Here is a 22,001-nt window from a genome sequence, read left to right as displayed (position 1 = left end):
TTGTTTGGCTCCAGCAGCAGCCGCTAGCACCAGATCCCTCTCGGCCCGTGCGCGCGGCGCGCTGCATTTCGCCTTGTCTTTATTATTATTGTTGTTGCCGTCGTTGCGGCAGCGCGAGCGGCGCAGCGCGCCCCGCGCTCCTTTGTCGGCGCCGCCGCCGCCGCCGCCGCGCGCGCCCCGAGCCCGATGCCGCCTCCGCGGGGCTCCCTCGGGCCGCGCTCGCTGCGCGCCGCGGGGCTCCCGCGCCCTCTGCAGGCGGCCGCGGCTGGGAGGGAGCGAAGGAGGGAGGCGGGAGGCAGGGAGGGAGGGAAGGAGGGAGCGCGGTGCCCTCCTGCGCGCAGCGGCGCCGAGCCCTTTGTTCGCGCTCCGCGCTCCGCGGAAGGAGCCGCCGCTCAGCGCTCTCTCCCTGTGCCCAGGACGCGGCGCTGAGGCCGCTCCCGCCGCTCCGCCCGCGCCGCCGCCGCCGCACAAAGGCAGCCGCAGCTGGACGGCTCCGAGCGCAGGGGCTTCGGCGCGCCGTTCCCGTTGGGCTTCTCCACACTCATGAACATACAAAGGTCAACCCCTATCGCGATAGCACGATATGGGAGACCGCGGAATAAAACCCAGGATTTTGAAGAGCTCTCCTCCATACGCTCCATCGAGCCGAGCCAGAGTTTTAGCCCGAATCTAGGCTCCCCGAGCCCGCCGGAGACCCCGAACTTGTCGCATTGCGTTTCTTGCATCGGGAAGTACTTATTGTTGGAGCCTCTCGAGGGAGACCACGTTTTCCGAGCCGTACATCTGCACAGCGGCGAGGAGCTCGTCTGCAAGGTAAAGCTCGTGTTCTTATTAAATGCATGCATTATATAGAGTGCTGCAGCCTATCGATTTCCCGAGTCTTGCAGCAGGGCCGGCTCCAACCGTGAATGTAGTTAGATTATTAAGCGGTTTAAAAGACAAAAGGCAGTGGGAAATGCAAAGGTGCATCCTGTAACTTTTCCCTCTCTCCAGACAATGGCCGCGTTATAGYGGGGCCGGAGCCGGCCGGCGCTGCCTCTCGGCCCGGGGATGTTGTGCTGGAAAGAGCCRTCCTTTCAAGGGATCTTAAGGCGAGTTCAGATCCCGAGGAATCCTCATCTTGTCCGCTCTCACTTTTCAAAATGGAGTAGGGAATCCCCGGGTAATTTTAAGGTGTTGGGACCCGCTGGCTTCCTGCATTGTCGCGCCTTGTTCTTTGTGAGTTGGGGTGGGGAAGGGGGTGTCGGGGAAGGGGGAGGCTGCCGGCAGCTTTGTCCTCAAAGTGATTGAAAAATCCACAACTAAGCGGCCGGAGCTCCCTCGCCACGGAGGTTGTTTGCAAACAGCATCCTCCCCCATTGCACAATTAAGCAAGACTCAAACCTGCACACCTACGTTTTTCGGAAGAGCAGACAAAATAGCTAATCCCGCTCTTTGTAGCCTGCCTGCTTCCCAGTGCCTCCTCCCCATTTGCTGCCGCTGCTCAAAGGTGAGCTGTGGAAAAAGCAGCCCGGGCGCGTGCCCCTCTGTCGAGGGATGTTTTTCCCTTTTTGGGCTGAAGGAATATTTTCCTTTGTTCCTAAGTTGCAGTTTTCATTGTCTGTACTGAGCTAGACGTGTGCCCAGCAAACCGAAGCAGTTCCTAGTAGTAGTTTTTAGAACTACGGAGCGCATTGCAGCCTTGCAGCACACACTTCAGTGTCTGTATTGTTCCCCCCGAGATGGAATCGTGCCCTTCCACTATCTCGGGCAAAATTCTGGTGTTGAACTTAYTGCCTGTGAGTGGAAAAGTAGACGTAATATTCACATTCCGGGGATTAATGAGAGCATTGCTGACTATTTCATACTTCTATACTTAATTCATAAGAAGTTATGAACTAACATGTACCTGGGAAAGTTAAAATTAATTTGGCTATTTATAAAGATCAGAGTTCAGGGGGCGATTTAAATACACTCCCTGATTGAGTTATAAAACCTGATGTTAAGGCAGTCTCAGACTTTGTGTGATTATGTAGAGGGGAAAAAAGGGCTCCTGACTTTGCAGTGAACCGATATTGCATGCTGAAGTGAATGCTTTGTTACCAAACTGACACAGAACATAAGAATTTCTAGAATGAAAGCCCTGCTCATTGCAGTAGTACCATGCTGCACTCTAGGACACTGGCATCTTTTCATGAAACAAGCAGCTCCCACAAAGCTGCTGCTCTGCGTGAAATTATAGGTAAACTTGCATGGCAAGTAGAAACTTAGGGGCTAGGCTTTTCTTTGTTTCCCCTTGGATTTGCAGGAGTGCTGTTCCGTTAACAGCATGAGTGCAGTTCACAACAAGTGGACTATTTTTTTTTCCTCTCCCTTTAAGCGGTATGTTTTTAAACTGATCCTGATGTTTGAATTATATCAGTTTTTCCGTATACACATGAGGTGCTGCTTCTAGCTGGGCTTCAAAAATACAATCTTAGCCTGAATTGCTAGTTAGTGAGCACACAGTTGTCTGTCCTAAACTCATCTTAATTTAATGCATGCTTTAAAATGCCTGCAATATCCTGACTGCTATTTGTCAAGTAGCCTTCCAGCAAAAAGACCTGCTATCTGGTATCTTATTGAAGATGCTCTAAGAGATTGCTTGCACAAACATGGGTTTGGATAACAGACACATGCTGACGAGTCTCAAGATCCATTTGGCTGCACCCACTGCCTGTACAGATGCTGTTATTTGCTTCAAGGCTCTGTGGCATCCAAACARTGGTAACATCTCACTTCCAATTCCTAGCAAGAACTAAATCAAGCTGAGCTTATTGGACATTTGCTGAATTGAGGCCAGGGATCTCAAACACTGGGRCACAAAGAAAGCCTTTTTAAAAGGTATTTGAGACTGTAGCAATATGATAGTGCTTCCCATCTCCCCCCTTTTAAACCTAGTTGCGGATACGTAGCAGACCTGCTTACTTAACACAGCCTGAAAAACACATAATGTAACTAATTTATATCAAAATAATCTAGTTAAAATTCTAGGAAGGTTTATTTTATTTTATTTTGTTTTTTGGATGAGGGTTTGASCTACATGGATGTTCCTTCTGAAATTTTATAACAGTCATTTTGTGCAGGAGCCATTCACTTACAGTGCTGTAGTTACGAGTTCTGAGACTCAAACGTGAATGAATTTTCCCCTGGAATGAATCACTCGCCAGGGATTGCAGCAGCACCCCCTCCCACCTGGGCTCTGCCTCTGAGGTTCACCGTGTCACCACARTGTGCCTCCGTGCTGGTCTGCCCCTTGCAAAATGCGTTGGCTCTGGTTGGCAGCCTGCCTTTAAGGTTGCTTTTGCCAGAGCTGTAGTACAGCCGCACAGGTAGGGGGGGTGGAGAGAGGTGTGCGAGGGACAGGGGAGATTGAATGCCTCAATCTCGGGTTTTATGTCCTTTTCTGAGGAGGGGCTTTGTTAGGATTATGCTCGGAAGCATTAAATGACTCGCGTTTTGGAGCTTCAGGTAAATTCTGATTGAACCATGTCATGCACTTTCAGTTTTGGAAGCATTGGAAAGCTTCAGAGAAAGCCATAAAGATTGCTTCTTGGAGAGGATACAAATACCTAGTGATAAAATACAAAAGCAAGAATAGAAAATGTAAAAAAAAAAAAAGAAAAAAAATCAATCAAACAAATCAAACAAAGCAATTGTAGTTTAAGCCATCTGGTTTAAGACCTATATCAGTTCTTCATTTTTATGTGCACTGTTTGCTAGGCTGAGGCATGGCTACCTTAAATTCTTTTTACCAAAGTAACAATGTACCCAGGAATATGTTATATATTAATAGAGTTTTTATGCTGGTGGAAATGCTAATCCCTTGCTTCGGTGTACAGCTGGAGCAGGTATAATTGAAGTAGAAATCGCTCCTATCAATACGGGGCTTATGCTCCCTTCCTGCACACTGACTTCAGTAATTCTCAATGAAGCCTTTCTTCGTCGAATGTGGGCATTTCTCAATTGACTCAAACACCGATTCATTCGTCATCACTAGATTATAGTAACTTTTTATATTTGGGTTTCCCAGCAGCCTTTTTTAATTCTTACAGCTCATTCATAAGCTCGGTGATAGCATGCTTGCTATTAAAGGGACATTTGGCTTTTAGTGGAGCAGTCGATTGAGGCGCCGCGAGTTCGAGGCCGGGAGGTTGTCCTGCCCTTTTGGAAGCTGCGTCGGGCAGGAGATTTCCCGCTTGTCCTTCGGAGCTCATAAACGGCCATTGTAACACCAGGCTCCGAAAGTGAAACCGGCTCTGGCATCGGCCAGAGATGAGAGAAATGCAGGAAGTAAATATGAGTGGTGACAGAGGGCATTTTAAACCTGAAAGTACTTAAAGTTTTAATGAGTTAATAACAGAGCGCAGGAGAGATTTGTGGGTCAGGATGGATTTAATTTGGCTGCTTCTCCCAGTAGAAAGCTGCTGTCTGAATTCTCTGTGAATTTATTTGGGTTTCCTTAAAATAGAAGATGGGCAAGTTTCCTTCTGAGTACTGCTATCTGCTTCTATGTGTCTGTCTCCAGTCTCTTGATATTAAWTCAGATTGCATTCTAACTTTGATCAGCTATTAGCTGCTGACAATACAACACAGTAAAGCATTACAGGTTTTGAAGACTAGCTTAGGTTACACATACCTTCTTGTGTGGAGTTGTATTGTCTGCGCTGTTTTGTCCTTAGTGCTGTGAACTTACRGCATCCCATTTGCATCAGTGTAGCTTCAGCAACAGTGTAAGGCTGCCTAGAGAGKGCTGTGCTAGCAGAATTAGGTATATCTTTGCATGGATGTCCCTGATGTCGCTAACCCTGACTTCACTGTTGTTGCCCCTGCAGGTGTTTGATATTGGCTGCTACCAGGAGTTACTAGCACCATGTTTTTGTCTGCCTGCGCATAAAAATATCAACCAAATTACTGAAATAATTCTTGGGGAGACAAAAGCGTATGTGTTCTTTGAAAGGAGCTATGGGGACATGCATTCGTTTGTTCGTACCTGCAAGAAGCTCAAGGAGGAGGAGGCAGCCAAGCTCTTCTATCAAATAGCTTCTGCTGTGGCACACTGCCATGACGGTGGACTGGTACTGCGAGATCTCAAGCTACGGAAGTTCATTTTCAAGGATGAAGAAAGGTAAGAGTCTCCTTTTCTTTACAGCTGGGGCTATCAGATTCAGGGTTGCATTCAGGGTTACAGTGTCCTTCTCTGTGTCACTGTCACCCTGCTGGGTACCACCACTGGGAGATTGTGGTACCCAGGGGTTTTCACTTTCCTTGTTCTCCTCTGCACCTGGATCATGGGGCAGATGTGTTGTTTTATCTTCTGGCTTAGGCTCTGGAATAAAGTAAGTATAGAGCACAGTGTGCATCCACACCTGGGCTCTGCATCCTCACAGAGAGGAGCACCTCGTCCCTCATGAGGTTATGTCTCCTGCAGGAGAGGCCACCTCTGCATAGGTTTCTGGTGCAGGAGCTCTGTTAACATAAATACAGGTGATGTTTAAAGCAGAGAGAGCGGGAACGGTTTGGAGGTTGCTTTTAAATGTGTTATGTGGCCAGTAATCATAATTAGACACTACTGACATGTGGGCAGTGTGTTTTTAGTATCAGAGACCTGTGGCAATCGAGGAACTCCTCTTTTATTCCTTTCTCCCATTTCCTCCCAGACATGTACCTCTTTCAGTCGGTGCTGTTAAATGATGYGGGGAGGACAGGGAAAGGAGTAGCATTTGGTGCTCTAAGCTTGCTACTGAGGTGCTATCCCTGAGGCTGAGCTACAGCTCTGCTGTTGAAGCTGTGGAAACGTCACATCTCTTTCCTTGTGGTTACCAGTTGTCATTATTTATCTTACACCATGTATTCACTTGCAACTTCCACGTACAGAACTGGAGTAATGAACACTGCTGGAGTAGTGTCAGGCTTCCGCAGAGGGATTAAATTGGAAGATGACCTTCAGAAAAAAAAAAACAAATGGGGGCATAGCCTGTCTTTTTGCCTATTCATAGCTTGGTAAAGGATGGGGAACTGTTTTTCCTTTTAGTTCAATCCTATAAATTGTCTGAAAGCTTGTTTAAACTGCTACAGGGTGAAATTGATGTTCTGGAGAGCTTCGTTTAAAAATAACTGATGCATTTAAATTCCGTTTTGGGGCTGTTTGGGAAAGTTATAAGCAGCAGCAGAGGCACGTCAGTTGTCTAGAGGCTCAGTAAGTCCACGAGAATATGAGAATTTTATTTGTATCCCTGAAAATATGGAAAGCTAACACCATTCATTCAATGGTCACTTCTGACCTTATAATAAACATGACAGCCGTCTCATCATTTGAAATACTATCTGTTTAAATTTTGTTCAAAGTGAACCTCTTTCAATCTCCTTTCAAGCTGTAAAATAAAAGACAAACTTTTCAGTTCTTAATTCAGTTCTGACAGTCATCTGCATGACAAATAGCTATTCCCTATTTTTCTACCGCAGACGCACAATATATGACTGCTTATTCCTCCTCTTAAARTAAAGAGTCCGAAATGAAACTAGTTACATATCTATTCAGAGAAATGAAAAGCAGAAATATGTAAGCTGAACTTTCACAACTTTTACTCCGAGTTTAATAATTAAACACTGTTATAGCTTCTGTGGTGTGGGTGATGAGGGAGGAATTGTTTTGTAGTTGATAAATGTCCTAATTGCTACATGTCAAGATACATTTTTCATGGGAATGTATTTAAACTTTGGTGGTTTTATGTGAAAGGCAAGACTTAAAGCAATAGGGGAAGGGCAAGACTTGACAAAATGCTAGGGATCACCCTGATTTTCTCTAAGTGTGAGTTCAGASCACTGTAATGAGAAGAGATGTTGGCCTGAACTGGATGTGTTTGAACTCCCACCCGGTGTGTTTGAGGAACTTGGGAGGCCAAGAGCCTTTAGCCACCCAAGAAGAGTTGTATGCTCCATAATAGCACTGTTTACTTCCATGGATGTTTTCAAGATGAACTGTACTCTGCAAAATCMCACAGTTACTTTTGGGCAGTGCTTCTAATTATAAAATACTACACCTTAAAGGTCAAGTATGATTCGCTGGTTATTTTTAGGATGGTCATAATGTGGTTTTCTTCTGGGGGTGATGCTGATCAGTGAGTAGGAAGATATTGTAGTCACTTTTCCAAGAAGTAAAACGGCAATGTGCTTGAGGTGAGCCAGTACAGGATGGAAATGGAAGAGCCAAGCAGCAACCGTCTCTGTCCTGCTCTGCCCATCAGACTGTAACCAGTCATCCCTTACATATCCTTTTTTACCTTATTATCAATAACTATAGCTGTAATTTATAAAGATTAGAGATTTTGATCTAGCAGTATCATGTGTTCTTTGCTCCTACTAATGTCACCGCTAAGAATGCATGCTATATATCAGCATATAAAATGAATGTATTTTAGATGTGGCAAATTGCAGTGCATTCATCTGTAATGAACTAGGAAGTACAGAAGTGATTATAAAACTAATTTTGGAGGATGGTGGTGCTGAGGCTTTCGTAGCAGTCCTAATCTAACTAATGACATTCTCTTTATATGATGAATCAAAGTTAAACTGTGGTGGTGTGTTGTTTTCTATTGCATGTATGTAAACATGAGTGCTTAAAATTAAATCAATCCAAAATTTCACAGTGTGGAAACAAGCGCACAAAAAATCCATCTGACCTATGAGGTACCTGAACTGCAAAAATTTTGAAGATAGTATAAATTGCATTTCATGAAATAATGTATGTTATTGCAGGTTTTTAATGACCTGTTTTATATAGAAGTTGGATAGTTGTGTTTTTGAGGGATTTTGTGGCTTGCTTTTTTTTTTTTTTTGTAAACCACAGGTGAAATAGCCAGTGCTTTGGTAGTGAAATTTCAAAATTAAGCTTCCTAAACCTACACCTGATCCTGATGAAGGAGAACTTATAATATGTTAAACCATGGCAGGAAATTTCTTGTGAGACTGAGTTAGCAAGCAGCACTACAAGAAAGTGAGGAGAGCGACTTTCAAACTGGTTGGAAAACAGCTTAAATGCCATGCTGGGTCTCTACGGGCTTTAAAAGTGACCTGTAAGATTCTTGAGTATTTAAAGGATGGGTCCTCAAACTTCTAAATAGAATGGAATCCAAAACATTGGAGACAGCTCAGATAAAAGGCTAGCTTTTCCATGTTTTCTACATCAGCGCACATCATTTTTTCTTTTGGCCAGGTCAGTGTTGTTGTGCATGTTTGCAGGGCTCTTGGCTTTGATTATTTTTACTGTGTTCATGTCATATGGTATTTACAGTTTTCCTTGCACTGTGTGTTCTCATAATAGGCCCTTGAGCAGAGCAACTGTGCCCTTCTCCTAGCTGGTGTCCCATAACGATGTTGCAGAAAGGGCACAGTTTTTGGGTTGTGATAAAAATAGCAGTGCACGCTGTTACTAATAAAGCAATTCATCAGTCTGATATATAGCAGATGCTTTGAGAAGGAGCCACCTCCAAGATCTCAGAATTAAATCAAGCATTTCTGTGTTGCTTGTTGCAGTGGCTTTTTTTAATACAAGCACATCTCTGCTGTCAGGGAATTATTAATTTCTTCAGTGCATTTTTAAGCCTTTAATTATATTAAAATATTAGCTGTCATAGTATTTAAAGCTTAAAGACCTTGTACATTCATCATGCTTGTTGAAGGGAAAATTAAAATAATTTTGGTATCTTAGATATTGTAGCGCTCCCTTATTTTTTAAGTAGATATGAGAAATAGAAGGCAGGTGGGAGTCAATAAAAATAAATATAATTTGACACTTTTTACTGTGCGCCAGGGGAATGCAGCCAGTGCAATCCACTAATTTAGAAAATCTGTGTTAGCGTGACATATTTATTTGATGCTCTTGGAATCCTTTCCCTTTTTTTTCTTCCTCTAGATTTTCTCAGCTTTGAATGGATGATGCTTAAAAGTGACCTAGTTATGCTGTTTGGAATCGTGGTGATACAAACCTGATCCCATAGAAAAACACGGAATACATATGCTGACCTGTTTCCAAGTAGACATTTTTCTCTTCTTTTAGTTAGTAGTATACTTTCGCCCCTGTGCATTTGTCAAGTTATATAACAGCTGATTTTTGCTATGGTGTTAGAACATACTACTTTGCTCATGATTCAGTAGAGAGCAGATAGATAAGTTAATGCTTTTCCTCTTCCCCAAATTCTAGGAAGAGAGTCCTAAAAGTGAAAGGAAGTTAAATAAAACAGGACTGCTCTTAAAATACCAAAGGATGAATATAGAGAGTCATTTGATGTGTCATTCCCTGTGACACTGAATGGGGAGGAAAGATGCCACAGTATCAAATAGCTCAAAATTAACAGTGGCCATAGCATAAGCAAAAATGCGATTTCAACACAGGAATTATTATTATTTTGTATTTTACTAGCATATGAGGAGGAAGGGGAGTTTCTTTCCAGGCAGCAAACCTCTGATGTCAAACTCCAGATAGAAAATGAAACGATTACACAACTGTTTTCTGCAGAAAGGTTCATGCTCCCTTTGGCCTTCATGTGGTTTGCTTGCTAAGTCTGCTTTTTGATCACAGCGTTCCAGGGAGAGATGCACCGAGTTTGTTACAGATGTGGTCCCCTTCCCAGTGGAGCCCGGGGGGCGAGCTGCAGATGTGGAGCATCACACCATCCCCGTGATGAAGTGCTTAAACCCCCTCCTGAGGGCGAGTGTAGTCATGGAGGTTAAGTGAGCCAAAGGTTGTAAAAGAAAGCAGAAACTGGAGGAAGAGGTTGCTGCGTGGTGAGCTGGCCCCAGGAGCTCCAAAGAGACTTGGAGGCAGGTTTAGGTCCTTCAGGAAGATCATGCGTGGGAAGAGSCCTTGCCCTAGCACCATTTAAGGGTGTCTGAAGTTTCCAAGCGATTCTGCCTTGYGCCCTGCTCTCTTTTTGCCAAAAGACATAGTTGGAGGCTTTACGCCGACTGCTGTAGCTGCAGTGTCCTGTTGGCCTTCCCGGGCCAGGCTGGCCTCCCTTGTGGCGTGCAGAGGTGGTTTGTGTAGGCAGGCGCCCAAACGAGCGCTGCGCTTCTGACGGCTGCTCAGCACTTTGTTTGAATTGGAGCCGGTCACGTTCCTACAGTCGCCAGCGTTCTGGCAGGCTCTTTTTGCGGCGGTTGTCACATTTTTCTCTCCCTGTTGACCACATGCACGCTTTCTGGGCTCTTGCATGACTTTTGGAAGGGTGCCCCTGAATGCCGTGCGTTACGTGCTGGCCAGGTGTGATTGRCATGTGTGGAGGCCCGTCATGGGATACCTAGCATGGATTGATGGATACTCTGCAGTCTCTGGAAGCAGAGGTCTCGCAAGACATCTTGTACTCAAGACATGGAGACTTAAAAATGTCCTGCTGTAAAGACGGTGCAGAGATAGAGCGTGTTTATTTTTGAGCTGAGCCTGAGGAACTCTGCTTAATTCTGAGCTGAGGGATCAGGACAGGAGGCAAACAAAGCCAGCTAGCCTGAATAGCAGCTGCAAAGGTTCGTCAGGGTGAGCTTTGCTCTCCCTCTGTTGCCTCTTCTTTTAATTGTCCTCATTATCACTCTGGGAGATTACTTCAGGCTTGGGAGGGAAAGGGAAGAAGGAGAGTCTGTAAACAGGAGCCAACCTGGGGCATACTTAGTCTTAAGCACCTGCTTTTTAATAGATGTTTATTGCTTGGAGACAGGCTATAGGCATCTAAATTGAAGGTTTCTAAATTGGGTTGTGAAATAAGGGGACTCCTTTATCTTGGAGGTGCTGAGCACCCACCGCAGGCTGCTTGCTTAGCAGTCATACACAGCACCTTCCTCAGAAAGTGTAAGGCTTGGGTTTTTTCCTGGTATATGCAGTTACATTAACAAAGCCAAACTTTAGCCTCCTTTCCCCGGAGAATGCATCAAATGAAAAGATCTAGCAAGCAAGGTGAACAGTCTCTGTAGAGCTGTGGCTGATAGTAGCCTTTTGAAACTGTGACTTTTAATGTGATCTAGAAAGATAAAAGTGAGGGGWAGTAGCATTTGTGAGCCTGAAGCTTATCAAATAATGGACTTCTCACAGCATTGTAACCAAGACCATCAGTGAAAGGGTCTTTGGGGATTTGATAGTCCTTGTCCTCCCTCCCAACGCACACGCTTCTTGGAACATGCCATGTCCTTAAGCAATAAAGGCATGGAGGAAATTACGTAGCGTGCAGGATGGGCTGTTCCCGGCCATCCTGTTCAAGTGTTGTAAGGTTTTGGATCTTTGTGTCCCAGCCCTACCTGGAGATATATGAAGTGTTTTTTTTCATTTGTTGTTGTTGCTTTTGTTTTGTTTTCTTAGTGCATTTTTTAGTGCAGGTCTGTAGAAACTTGCCAACTCAAAGCAGGTTCAAGGCCCTAAGCTCCTGGGTCATGCCAAGAGGAGGTAGCAGGGGAAGGCCTGGCAGATCCCTTCTGAGGAAGGGTGGGGAACATACAGTTTTTACAGGCTTCCTCATTCCACGGAAGTAGCAGTGAGGGAATCTTCCCTTAGGAGCAAGGTTCATCCTGTGAACCTTTGCTGCCCGAAAGTCCCAGTTGCTTTTTGAAACATATCCTTGTGTTATGCAAGAGGCTGTTTGTCTGGCAGCCTTTGTGCGGGTTTTTTCTCTCGAGTTGCGTGGGCTGTTGTGTGGTGAACTCCTAGCTTGTGCGCTCTTACTTGCTGGAAGGGATCCTACCGGGCTGGAATTGATGGCACAACATTTCCCCTCTGATCTTCCGTGCCTCCCTGTCCCCAGAGAAGACAGGGGAGCCCTGAGTTCCGGATGATCCTTCGCACTGAGTTACAAATCATTTGCGTGTGATTTCATGAGCAGACTTCCCTGTTTCACTGTCTCCGTGAAGACAGCATACTTCTGCATTATTTAGGAGACATTCCCCTAGGTAAAATAATCAATGAGCAAATGAGGATCATCTTTAATGTTGAGCTTCCTTTTTTTTTTTTTTTTTTTTTCTCTCCCCTCTTCCTTTCCCTCCTCCTAAGTATGATGGTGTAATTGCATTTGTGCTTGTCTTGCCTTTATGAAGCTGACCTTGATTAAATGACCTGCAAGTTATGAGTCACACCGGAGCAATCACTAATCTCTTTGGTAGCAACAGTTCCTGTTGATGGCTTGAGTGCCTCCACCTAGGGAAAGGCTATTGGGTCCTCAGTCAGCAGGATGATGAAACGTGAGATGACTCTGCTTGAGTGCCTCCATACTGACATGTGGGGTAGCTCAGAGGGGAGTGCTTTGAGGCACCTCTTCCTTTAGAAGTTGTTTGCCTGCAGTCATATCAATAAAATGGCAATTTGGATGACAAAGTTGTTTTCCGGTCTCTGGAGATAGGAGGCTGCAATGTAAAATTTGCAAATCCAGACCGTCCCATTTGGACACCGCCAGAGCAGCAAGTGAAAAGTGTATCTGGAGTCCCTACCTCTCCAGGTATTGACCCCTCTTGATGTTTCATGGGGGATCACTGCTGCAGTCTGCAGCTGAAACCTTCCCTAAACCATAACAGCAGCTGTGCTGCAGTTCAGGTGTTATTTTTTGTACAGAAGGTTATCTGGACAGACCCAAACCAACTGCTTAAATTCAAGCCTGGGCTCCTCTGTCTATTCAGAGTAGTGGAGTTGTTTTGCTATGAAACACTTGAGCTTCAGTCAGTATTTCTGCTTTAAATGTTCCATTTTATTCTCTTCCCTCCCCTGCTGCCCCGCTTTCCCTGCCTCATGGTAAGAATGAGCTTAGTGCCCTCTCAGTAATTCCACTGATTCAGGTATGGAAACTGTTTTTGCTTTTGGAGAGCAGGAGTGGTGCAGGGCTGTGAAGGGGGGGATCCCAGGGGACAACCTTCTGTGCAGGAAGTTGTTCTCTGTGGTTTGCTGGGAACCCCTCAGCCCAGCAGGCAGGAATAACATGAATCACTCCAAGAAAAAAAAAACGTAGAAAAAAAAATGTAGGATGTGCAAGAAAGTCGTCTGCCAGGAACGGGTGCTGCTAGCGCAGGAGGTTACATTGAAGAATCTTCCAGAAGACGTTTAATTGATTAGGTTTTGTTACATGACTGAAGAGCAAAGTCTGAATGCAGTCAAGTAATGAATGGCATATTGATAAGAAATTCAGAGTCGTATTGTTTTTCATGGGTTTCCCTGACGGTTTCTATGGGGACAAAGACGCATTTCCCGTCTGAGTGCTGCTGCTGCCCTCTGATTGCACTTCTGTGGTTTCATTCACCAGTAATGGGAAAGCATTCATAAGCAGAATAGCTTCCCCTTTTTAAATAGCCATGATTCAGGGTTGTGTTTCTTTTTTTCTTTTTTTTTTCTTTTTTTTTTTTTTTTTACTGCATTAGACTAATGCAGTGTTTTATCAATGATCTGATAGATGCATAATGCTCTTTTTCCAAGTGCTTATTCACTGTCTGCATTAAAACTTGAAATTATGTACTGTAATTACGTAAGCCTCGACAAAAGTCTTTGTTGCGCTGCAGTTTGTGTACAAAGTGAGTCGCATCCGGCTTTGGCAGCCGCTTACATTTGAACTTTAGGGATTAATTTTGTTGCAACTATTTGAATGGTAGAGTTGAAATGCTGATGCTTTTAGAAAACTTTTCTCTTGTGGAGGTCCTTCAGTTGAGTGACGGGCATTCATTTGTAGAAATTGGAAGTTTTTTAGAAATGTGACTTAAAAAAAAACCTGATTTTTGTTTGTCCTCTTTCTGCTTTGTGATGGGAAGCATTTCAAAGCCGATTGTGGTTCCACGTTTCAGTGTTTGGTTTTGAGTCTGTCCCTCGCCTGCCAAGTGTTGAATTTAGGGTTGTCTGTTTGTTCTGCGATTGGTCACGCTTCCCTCTCTTTGCTGCACAGGTTCAGAAGTTACTTGCAGTTTTGAAGGTCTATTTGTTGTCCCTGTTTTTTGGGTGACTTTTTTTTTTTTTTTTCCTTCCCCATGTCAATTAAACTTAAGTGCTCCCTGCAAGGGAGGGAATATAGAGATTGCTTTACTTCCAGTGTGTCTATGTGTATTTAGGCCTCCCTCTTTCTTGTTCCCCCTGCCACTAAAAACCAAACAACAAAAAAAACAAAGTCTTTTCCTGACTTGGTGAAAGCAGAGCTGCTTTAAGCAAAGCTTGAAATACAGGGGAAGGAAGGCTGGCTGGAGCAGGAGGCCAGGGATAGCTGTTCCTTGCAGTGATGAAGAGCTGCACACAGGAATGTAGCAGCTCCTGGGCCAGGCCTCCATCCATGTTGCCTGTATAACAACGTAAAGCATGTTTTATAATAAAACAATATAATAAATGATAATAAATAAAAAATAAGTAGAAAAATAGAGAGATTTGCAGTTTACAACGGCATATTGCGCTTGAAAAAGTGTTCAAGGAGAGGATTGCAATCTCTGTATAACTTAGACATTTAAAGGCAGCTGTCACTTAGGGGCAGGTGGGCTAGAATGAGTCTCCCCAGGAGACCCCCCCAGAGACCAGGCTTGGTAATGGATGCAGAAGACCTGAGGAAAGACTGAGCAAGGGCCTTCATTTGCCAAAGCTGCACAACAGGGCAGCTTCTCGCTGCTTCCACCACTGAAAACCTGTGCAGAGCAGCCCAATGTTAAAAAAGCAAAGTCAAACATCAGAGTTGCTAGTGGTTTGCAGAAAAAGCCCCAGCACGTGGGTGGGTGCTGAATAGAGTGAAACGCATCTGTTGTGAGCAGCAGGTCCAGCAGTCACACCTGCGCTGGGGCCTTTGCTCCTACCGACTGTAAAAAGGTATTGGGCTGGTGAGGAGGAGGCCTGAGGTTGTGTCTTGTATCTTTTGGGAGTTTGGGTTTCCTCAGCCCTGTCAGCTCAGCAGGATGGAAAACCTGGTTGAGTGGTTGCTTCCCATGGAGCAGTGGCCGCTACTACCAGCTGTTCTTGCATCTACTGGCTTAAACCTGCTTGTAGCATGCAGGGGGGCAGCAAGCTGCTGCATTCCATGTGTGGGAGAAATGGATGAGCACTGAACATTTTTTATTTCAGACAAGAGCAGGCTTTGCAGTCTGCTCTTTTCAGTGTTGTAACCACGTGGGCATCCAAATAATTTTATTTAAAATACAAGCTTCTCAGTGAACTGTTTCTTCCTTTAAATTCTGCAGCAGCTCTTGGAAATGTGAAAGGAAAAATAAAAAAAGGGTAGGTGCGTAAGCAGCATTTTCCTGCGCTGTTGACATGCGGATGGTAAGAGAGCATGTGYGGGGGTGAATTCCCTCCTGTAAGCTGTTTATAAATAGCATCCTCTTCCCCGTTCCCGGTGTGTGTGTTCCACTTCTCGCTAGCTTGAGGGAGTCGATGCCTTCCTGTCTGGCAGTTTAGTGACTTAATGTGTGTTGGAGTAGCTGGCCTCGCTGGTTTATTGCTACACATACTTCTGTATGGAAAAACTGAGGTGGGTGATACAAATGGGACCACAGCTCATGCCTTTGCCTTCCCTTTTGCTTCCACCTCGCTCTCCTTGGTGAGCACTTCTCCAGGCGCTGCAGGCACAGRAACTGTCTGAGCTGAGCATCACAAAAGGCCCTCCCGGGGCTGCCCCTCCATTCAACTTGCAGTGATGCAGGCAGAAGGAAATTGCTGTGATCTCTCTAATTGCAGCTAGTTTCTCCTTGCAGCTGCCTTCCTGCGTGAGGCATTGCTGCTGCAAAGCGCCGCCCAAGTGCCCGTGGCCAGGAGAAGGGCCGTTGGGCTGGCAGTGGGTAGTTAATGAGGAAGCAGGTGTGCTGCACAAACCGCAGCAGCATCCGCATGGGAGGAGAGGACACTGGCCTATTTAATGAGCGAGCGAGCTGCCTGGACAGGCGGTACGTGAGAGCCAGGTATCCCGAACRCTGCCTTTACGACTTCCTGCTTGGAGGCGAGTTGCCAAAGGGGCTTTCACCTCTGCTAGTAAACGTCTCGAGCTGCTGAAAAGGTCCAAGTGTCATTACGAGGGTTTATGGCACAGTTGCCCCTGGAGTACTCCACAGAGTAAAATGCTCTTCTSTTGGTTCAAAGAAGATAGTGCTGAACGGCCCTGGAACCTCGGCTGAAGCCGAGGCTGGTCCAGCTGTCTTTTGCAGCTCAAGCTCAAGCAGTTTTGTCCTCAGTAAGCATTTAAGAAACAGGGCTCTGCTTTTCGGTTTTAATGCCTGTTAAATGATGGGCTTTTGTTGAGAGCCGTGAGTTCTGCTTTCTGTGTTGAAATTCAGTCCCTGACTATGAAAGTCTGCAGTTTCGGGATATTGCCATATCGCAGGGCTAAGAGCTTGTGTCACCCAATGAGGCAGTGGGACTAGAGCAGCAATGCCCAAAATTATGATCCCCTGAGTTGCTGGCCTCGAGTGAGATGTGCACTGCTGCTAAGTTGTTCTTCATCCAGATGCACTGGACAAATTCTGTTGCACCCTACTGATTCTGCTCTTAAAGCCAACCGTTCTTGGCAAATAGCCTAAAGGGTAGTTGGTCATCCCTTCAGATGCCTTTAGAAGGGACAGATTTTTAAATACTAGTTACAGGTGCTTGCAGTCAGAATTAAAAGGAAAGAAAGTTGATGTTAATGTTGTGCTATGTCAAGGAACTTTGTTGTCTTTTTTTTTTTTCTCTACAGTGTGAATTTGCAGTCTAGATCACACATGTCAACACACTGCAAGCCTTTTTCTAGCTTTTCCATTCATTCCAACACAGAGTTATTCTGATTCATCTAGATAGACAAACTCATCTTCAATCTCACAGTGCGGCTCACCTGATCTCCCTTACCCCAAAAGGCTGCCTAGTACTTAGTCTCTTACATTTGCTCCTCCTGAAAGTACTGGGGTAAAGAAACAAGTTGGCAGGTCACAGGGTTCATATAGGGTCAGAGTGATAATTTTATTCCTGTTGAACTTTATGAAATTGCAGGTGCAAATAAATGCTCACCAACATAAAGTTGTCAAAATAGCTTCCTCTAGTTAGGCTAAAACTTGGATTTGGACATGAGTCCTAAACACATACATAAGAGGGCAGCTACCAAATAATCTTGAGATTTGTTCTTTTCTAAGTCATATCCACATGCTTTACCAAGCACATGAAAATTCTCCATTCAGAAGCTGCATTTGCAGTAAAGAACTATTTAGATTATTTTACTGTTCAGGAGGGCCTGTACAGACTCCCAGTAAAATGATTATTTAACTTCTGCAGACAAGATGCTGCCATAACTTACATAAAAGGAAGTTCTGTTATTGAAATGAGAAGGATCAGCTTATTCCCTATATGTTCATCTCTATGTCTCTAACTGGAAATGTTCGTTATTTATTTCCACTCCCATGAGTGGGAATTTCAACGGAGGTAGTTCTACAGTCGTTGAATTTAATAAGATTTTATTATTATAATCATGTAACTGTATTGGTCTGGAATTTGTGTTCTAATGTTCACTTACCCTCTTACTACTTTCTTTTGACCACAGGACTAGAGTGAAATTGGAAAGCCTAGAAGATGCTTATATTTTAAGAGGAAATGATGACTCTCTTTCTGATAAGCATGGATGCCCAGCCTATGTGAGTCCAGAGATCTTGAACACAAATGGCAGCTACTCTGGCAAAGCAGCGGACGTATGGAGTCTAGGTGTCATGCTTTATACCATGCTTGTTGGACGGTATCCTTTCCATGACATTGAGCCTAGTTCCCTCTTCAGCAAGATCCGTCGTGGGCAATTTAACATTCCAGAAACTCTATCCCCCAAGGCAAAATGCCTCATACGTAGCATACTGCGTCGGGAGCCGTCAGAAAGGCTGACTTCACAGGAAATTCTGGACCATCCATGGTTTTCTACAGATTTTAATGTATCGAATTCAGGATATGGTGCTAAGGAAGTATCAGATCAGCTGGTGCCTGATGTCAACATGGAAGAAGACTTGGACCCATTCTTTAACTGAGCACAAAGACTGGTGTTCAGAAGGTACACAACCTGGAGATGGACACATGAAGGAGCCCTTCCTGACCGTGTTAAATCACATCCTGCATCAGCCTAGCTTGGTAGCAAAAGACACTTGGAGATCCTTGGGTTGAGAAGGAATCTCCACAAGGAGCTAATATAACAAATGTAGCATGGGGACAGATTGGGGGGGGAGGGAGGGGAGCTTGCTATCAGGTTAGATTGATTTGGAGGAAAAAAAAGGCAGCATGGAGCAATTGTAGCTTCTCACTTTTTTGGAGCCAAGGAGACTGCACATGCCAATTCTGGTGCAGCTATATCACTCCTATTTCTGTTCCATTAAAAATAGTTGTAATTCACAACAAATATAAACTTCTTTGCCTCAACTCACATCTTGGCATCGCACTGTTAGATATTTAACTTCAGCCATTATTCAGGGAAAATACAATTGGCTATCATTTTTTTTTAATCAGAGGTCTAATAATTAATGGGATTAAGAAAAAATTAGGTGCACAAAAATGGACATGAAAAGTGGGTGCTAAAAACAAACAAAATTTCAGTTCATGTCTCTTGATAGCTATTTTCAACTCATTTCTTCTAAATAAACTACTTAATATTCTTGTCAGGAAATGACATTTTAATGCTTTGTTCCCTTAAGGGGAAGTAACTGTCATTTAAAAAGCTGTTCTGTTTTCTGTCAAATGGTTTGTTGCAGGAAGCTATTTTAACTCAAACTTCCAGATGCATTACTGCTATAATACAAAAAAAAAAAGAAAAAAAAAGTTATTTTTTTTTTTTAAGATATGAGATACTGGCTTCCATATCTGCCATGCTGCACGTATATGACTAGAGAGGGCAGAAAGCCCTTATTCATGTCTTTATCTGAGAACTGATCTCTTCTTTAACTGACTTGCCCATATATAAATAGAGGGCTCTTTATTATTGAAGAAGAGTATTGTATTTTTTTTTCTTTGAATTCCTCTCAACTTGGGAAAAGAATTGTTTGGGTTTGATTCTTGTTTATGTCCAGAATAAGAAATAAGAGGGTATTAATAAGCTGAACATTTATATTACAGATATTCCTCTTGAAACATACACAGTAATATGCACCTTTTGTATTGTCAAGACTTATTCTATTTATTGAAGAAAATGTCACAGTAGTGATGTATTAAGCCAGTACTTCAATTACGGGTTGACTTGGGATGACATGTTACATGCTGTAGTTAACACACTTCTTTTCTGTTCAGGTATTTCTGTCCCTAAATAACTTTTTATTTAGCTTTTTTTTTTTTTTTTTCCCCTAGATAGCTTTATTTGATTTAGACTGGCAAATGTTTTTATTACTGCTTTTATATTGCTGTATGATATTGAAATCTCTTGGCATAAATATTTGTGTTTCCAGTACCTCAGTTGTTCTGATATTACTGCCTGTATACGTTTTGTGAAGTGGTCATGTTTTTTGGGTAGGTACACGTGGACTCTTGTAGTATGTAAATGTTACTTGAATTTGTGCTTAATTATAGTATGTGGCATGTGCGTACAGCTACTTGGCATTTGACGTATGGATGCTATTTGCCTGCTCTGCAGGAAAATTATGGTCCCACTCTCAAGAGGATGTTTCACAGTTCTTTATCAAGAGACAAAGCTAGCTGCAGCTGACCTGCCTTGGTTCTATTTTGGTAACTAAGAATAAAAAGGAGTAATGTTTTTATGCTCTGAAGATGGTGCTGTGTCAAGAAGGACTTTTTTTTTCTCCCCCCAAAAAAGTACCTTATAGGAGGAAAGATTGGTGATGTGCATGGTGGGGTTTTACTGCCTCTGGTGCTTTGTCATGTATTTGGTTTAATGTTTTTGTCCTAATCTCTTCAATAAATAAAATTGTGCATATTTAACTAAATTTCAATTGTGAACAATGTTCTTTTGAAGGTATGAGGTGCTGTAGGAGTTTTCTTTAGAAATTCTTTCTTTAGAAATTTCTTTAGAAATATTTCTAATATTTCTAAATTCTAAAGAAATATTTCTTCAGAAATATTCTGTACTTCTTGCAAGCCAGACATATGAGCTAAGAAAACTTGGGACTTGGGTTTACAAGGTCACGCTGAGGACCTTTTCATCTAAAAATTTACAATCTTGTACAAATAAAACTGACTTTTGGTTTATTTCCTTTTGATGTTACACTGTCAGGCCTATTTTCATTTTTATTGGAGTATATTCAAATGTGTTGGGAACTATATCTTTGTGTTGATGGCAGGCTCTTCTGTTGATGTAAAGTGATACAAAAGCAGAGAAAGATGGTATTTTCATTTTTTTTCAAAGTAGTAGAGAAGTGTGAATTTTGCATTTATTCCTCCATTCCAGAAAATGTGGATCTGAAATAGCCCCTCCCAAGTAGATGTCTTATTTACAACTGGAGTTTGTTACTCTCATTTGTCTTGAATCATAAGTAATAGATTTGCCCCAAATGAGATCACCTAGAAGAGGGTGTGAAATTGTAAGGTGCTATGTCAGCATGAGTCAAGATAGATGGCCCTTTGTCCAGTTAAAAAGGACTATTTGAATAGGAGTAAATATGAACTGGGATGCAATCTAATTTTGTCAGTTCTGTGGCACAAAAAAGCTGTAGTAGCCAATGAACAACTCCAAACAAATAGATGCCCCATCTCCTCCACTTCAAGATAACCAAATACTGTGCTGAAAATGCTATCACTGGATTTATCCAGACTGAGTAATATTGTACTACATGGTTTCATCCTCAGTTCATTCTTGGCRTGTGTTGAATATTTTCGTTGGTAAATTGAGAATTAAAATTCTAACTTACAAGTCCAACCAAAATTGTCATTAATATGTGGAAACACTTCAAGATTCGTTTTTAAATGATCTGTGTGCCTGCAGCCAAAGTTTAAATTACTTGAAACTCTTTCAAATCAAACTCCCACAATAAATGTGCTTTGTAGAAGAAAGCAGATTGTAATCAGTCATAGAGAGAAGGGGAGGAAGGAGCGCTGAGAGGATTTTCCTCTCCCCCACTGAAACTTATGTGAGCGGCTTCTGTTCTGTTTGGGTGGAAGTAGTTAGACCTTATTTTGCAGCAACCTGCACACTTGCTTTTTCACTGCCAGTAATTATATGAAAAATGTGGCTGACTAATGATTGCTCGTTTGCAGTGAATTTTATATATTGAAGTCAAAAGCTTCCTTCGTGTGACTGTGAAGGAATCCTTTGGCAGCCAAAGTAAGCTGCTGTATGAAATGCTGAGGGGCCATTCTGAGCCTCCTAGTTCCTCAAATGAAGCTTGGGAAGGGGGAATGTGTGATTCAAGCAGCTTGTTTCTGATTCTTTCTAATTACTGCTTTATGGGCACTGTTAGTGGAGTACTTGTAGGAGACCACGTCCTGTGGAGACCCCTAAGCAGTTTCCTTAATACCCTCTCTTTAGGTAACAACTGCTGTCAGGTTTAGCMTCCTGCTGAGTGGAGATGGCCAGATGGGTCCAGCGGCCTCCAGGGTTTCTGGATTGGGCTGGAGATATAAAAAAACAGGGATGGAAAGCTGTGTCCATAAATGAAACCCCTAGGTACACTGTGCCTGCAGTTCTAGAGTGCCAAATTGCTCTCCCCAACCCTCCCTGTCTCCTCTAACTCATCCACCCCCCCAAAAAAAACCCCACAGTATTTCATTATTTACAATGACTGTGGGGTTTTTTTTTCAGTGCAGTACTCATGATTTCAAGCTGCAGGCTCTTCTTCAGGAGCGTGCAAACAAGTGCCACTTATTCTTTTGGTATCATGACGTTRTATAACCTGATCCCTTACTGAGGTGTGAATGTTTTATAGAAATAAAAAGTCAATTAAAAGTACATTCTTTTAGACAAGAAAAAACAAAACCTTAGAAAACCTGTGTTTTTTAAAAAATCACCCCCCCCCCCCCCTCAAAACACCAAACCACACTTTCCTGGCAGGCAGAAAGGAAGGGTATGAAATGCAATGCCAAGGAAAAATTACTGGGAAGGGGAAAAAAGTAATACCCCTCATCC

The 22,001-nt window shown here is 43.4% G+C and overlaps 1 protein-coding gene across 1 annotated transcript; it reads left to right on the top strand.

The window, feature by feature from the left end:
• The first annotated feature begins 381 nt into the window (after positions 1-381).
• Positions 382-19,483, top strand: TRIB2 (tribbles pseudokinase 2). Its single transcript, XM_026037091.1, has 3 exons — positions 382-813; positions 4,854-5,146; positions 17,502-19,483. Exons 1-3 carry the CDS (start codon positions 544-546, stop codon positions 17,968-17,970), a joined length of 1,032 nt encoding a protein of 343 aa, XP_025892876.1. The 5' UTR covers positions 382-543; the 3' UTR covers positions 17,971-19,483.
• The last annotated feature ends 2,518 nt before the right edge of the window (positions 19,484-22,001 follow it).

The sequence above is a fragment of the Nothoprocta perdicaria genome, unplaced genomic scaffold (assembly GCF_003342845.1).
Source record: "Nothoprocta perdicaria isolate Ctin4 unplaced genomic scaffold, notPer1 scaffold_19, whole genome shotgun sequence".
NCBI classification, from domain to species: domain Eukaryota; kingdom Metazoa; phylum Chordata; class Aves; order Tinamiformes; family Tinamidae; genus Nothoprocta; species Nothoprocta perdicaria.
The sequence above is the reverse complement of the archived record's forward strand: the minus strand, read 5'-3'. Positions and strand labels throughout refer to the sequence as shown.

Bases quoted from the DNA above. Each gene is read 5' to 3' on its own strand.
- TRIB2 (XM_026037091.1), top strand. From the start codon at position 544: ATGAACATACAAAGGTCAACCCCTATCGCGATAGCACGATATGGGAGA. The intron at 814-4,853 runs GTAAAGCTCGTG...TTGCCCCTGCAG, and splicing joins GCGAGGAGCTCGTCTGCAAG to GTGTTTGATATTGGCTGCTA. The intron at 5,147-17,501 runs GTAAGAGTCTCC...TTTTGACCACAG, and splicing joins ATTTTCAAGGATGAAGAAAG to GACTAGAGTGAAATTGGAAA.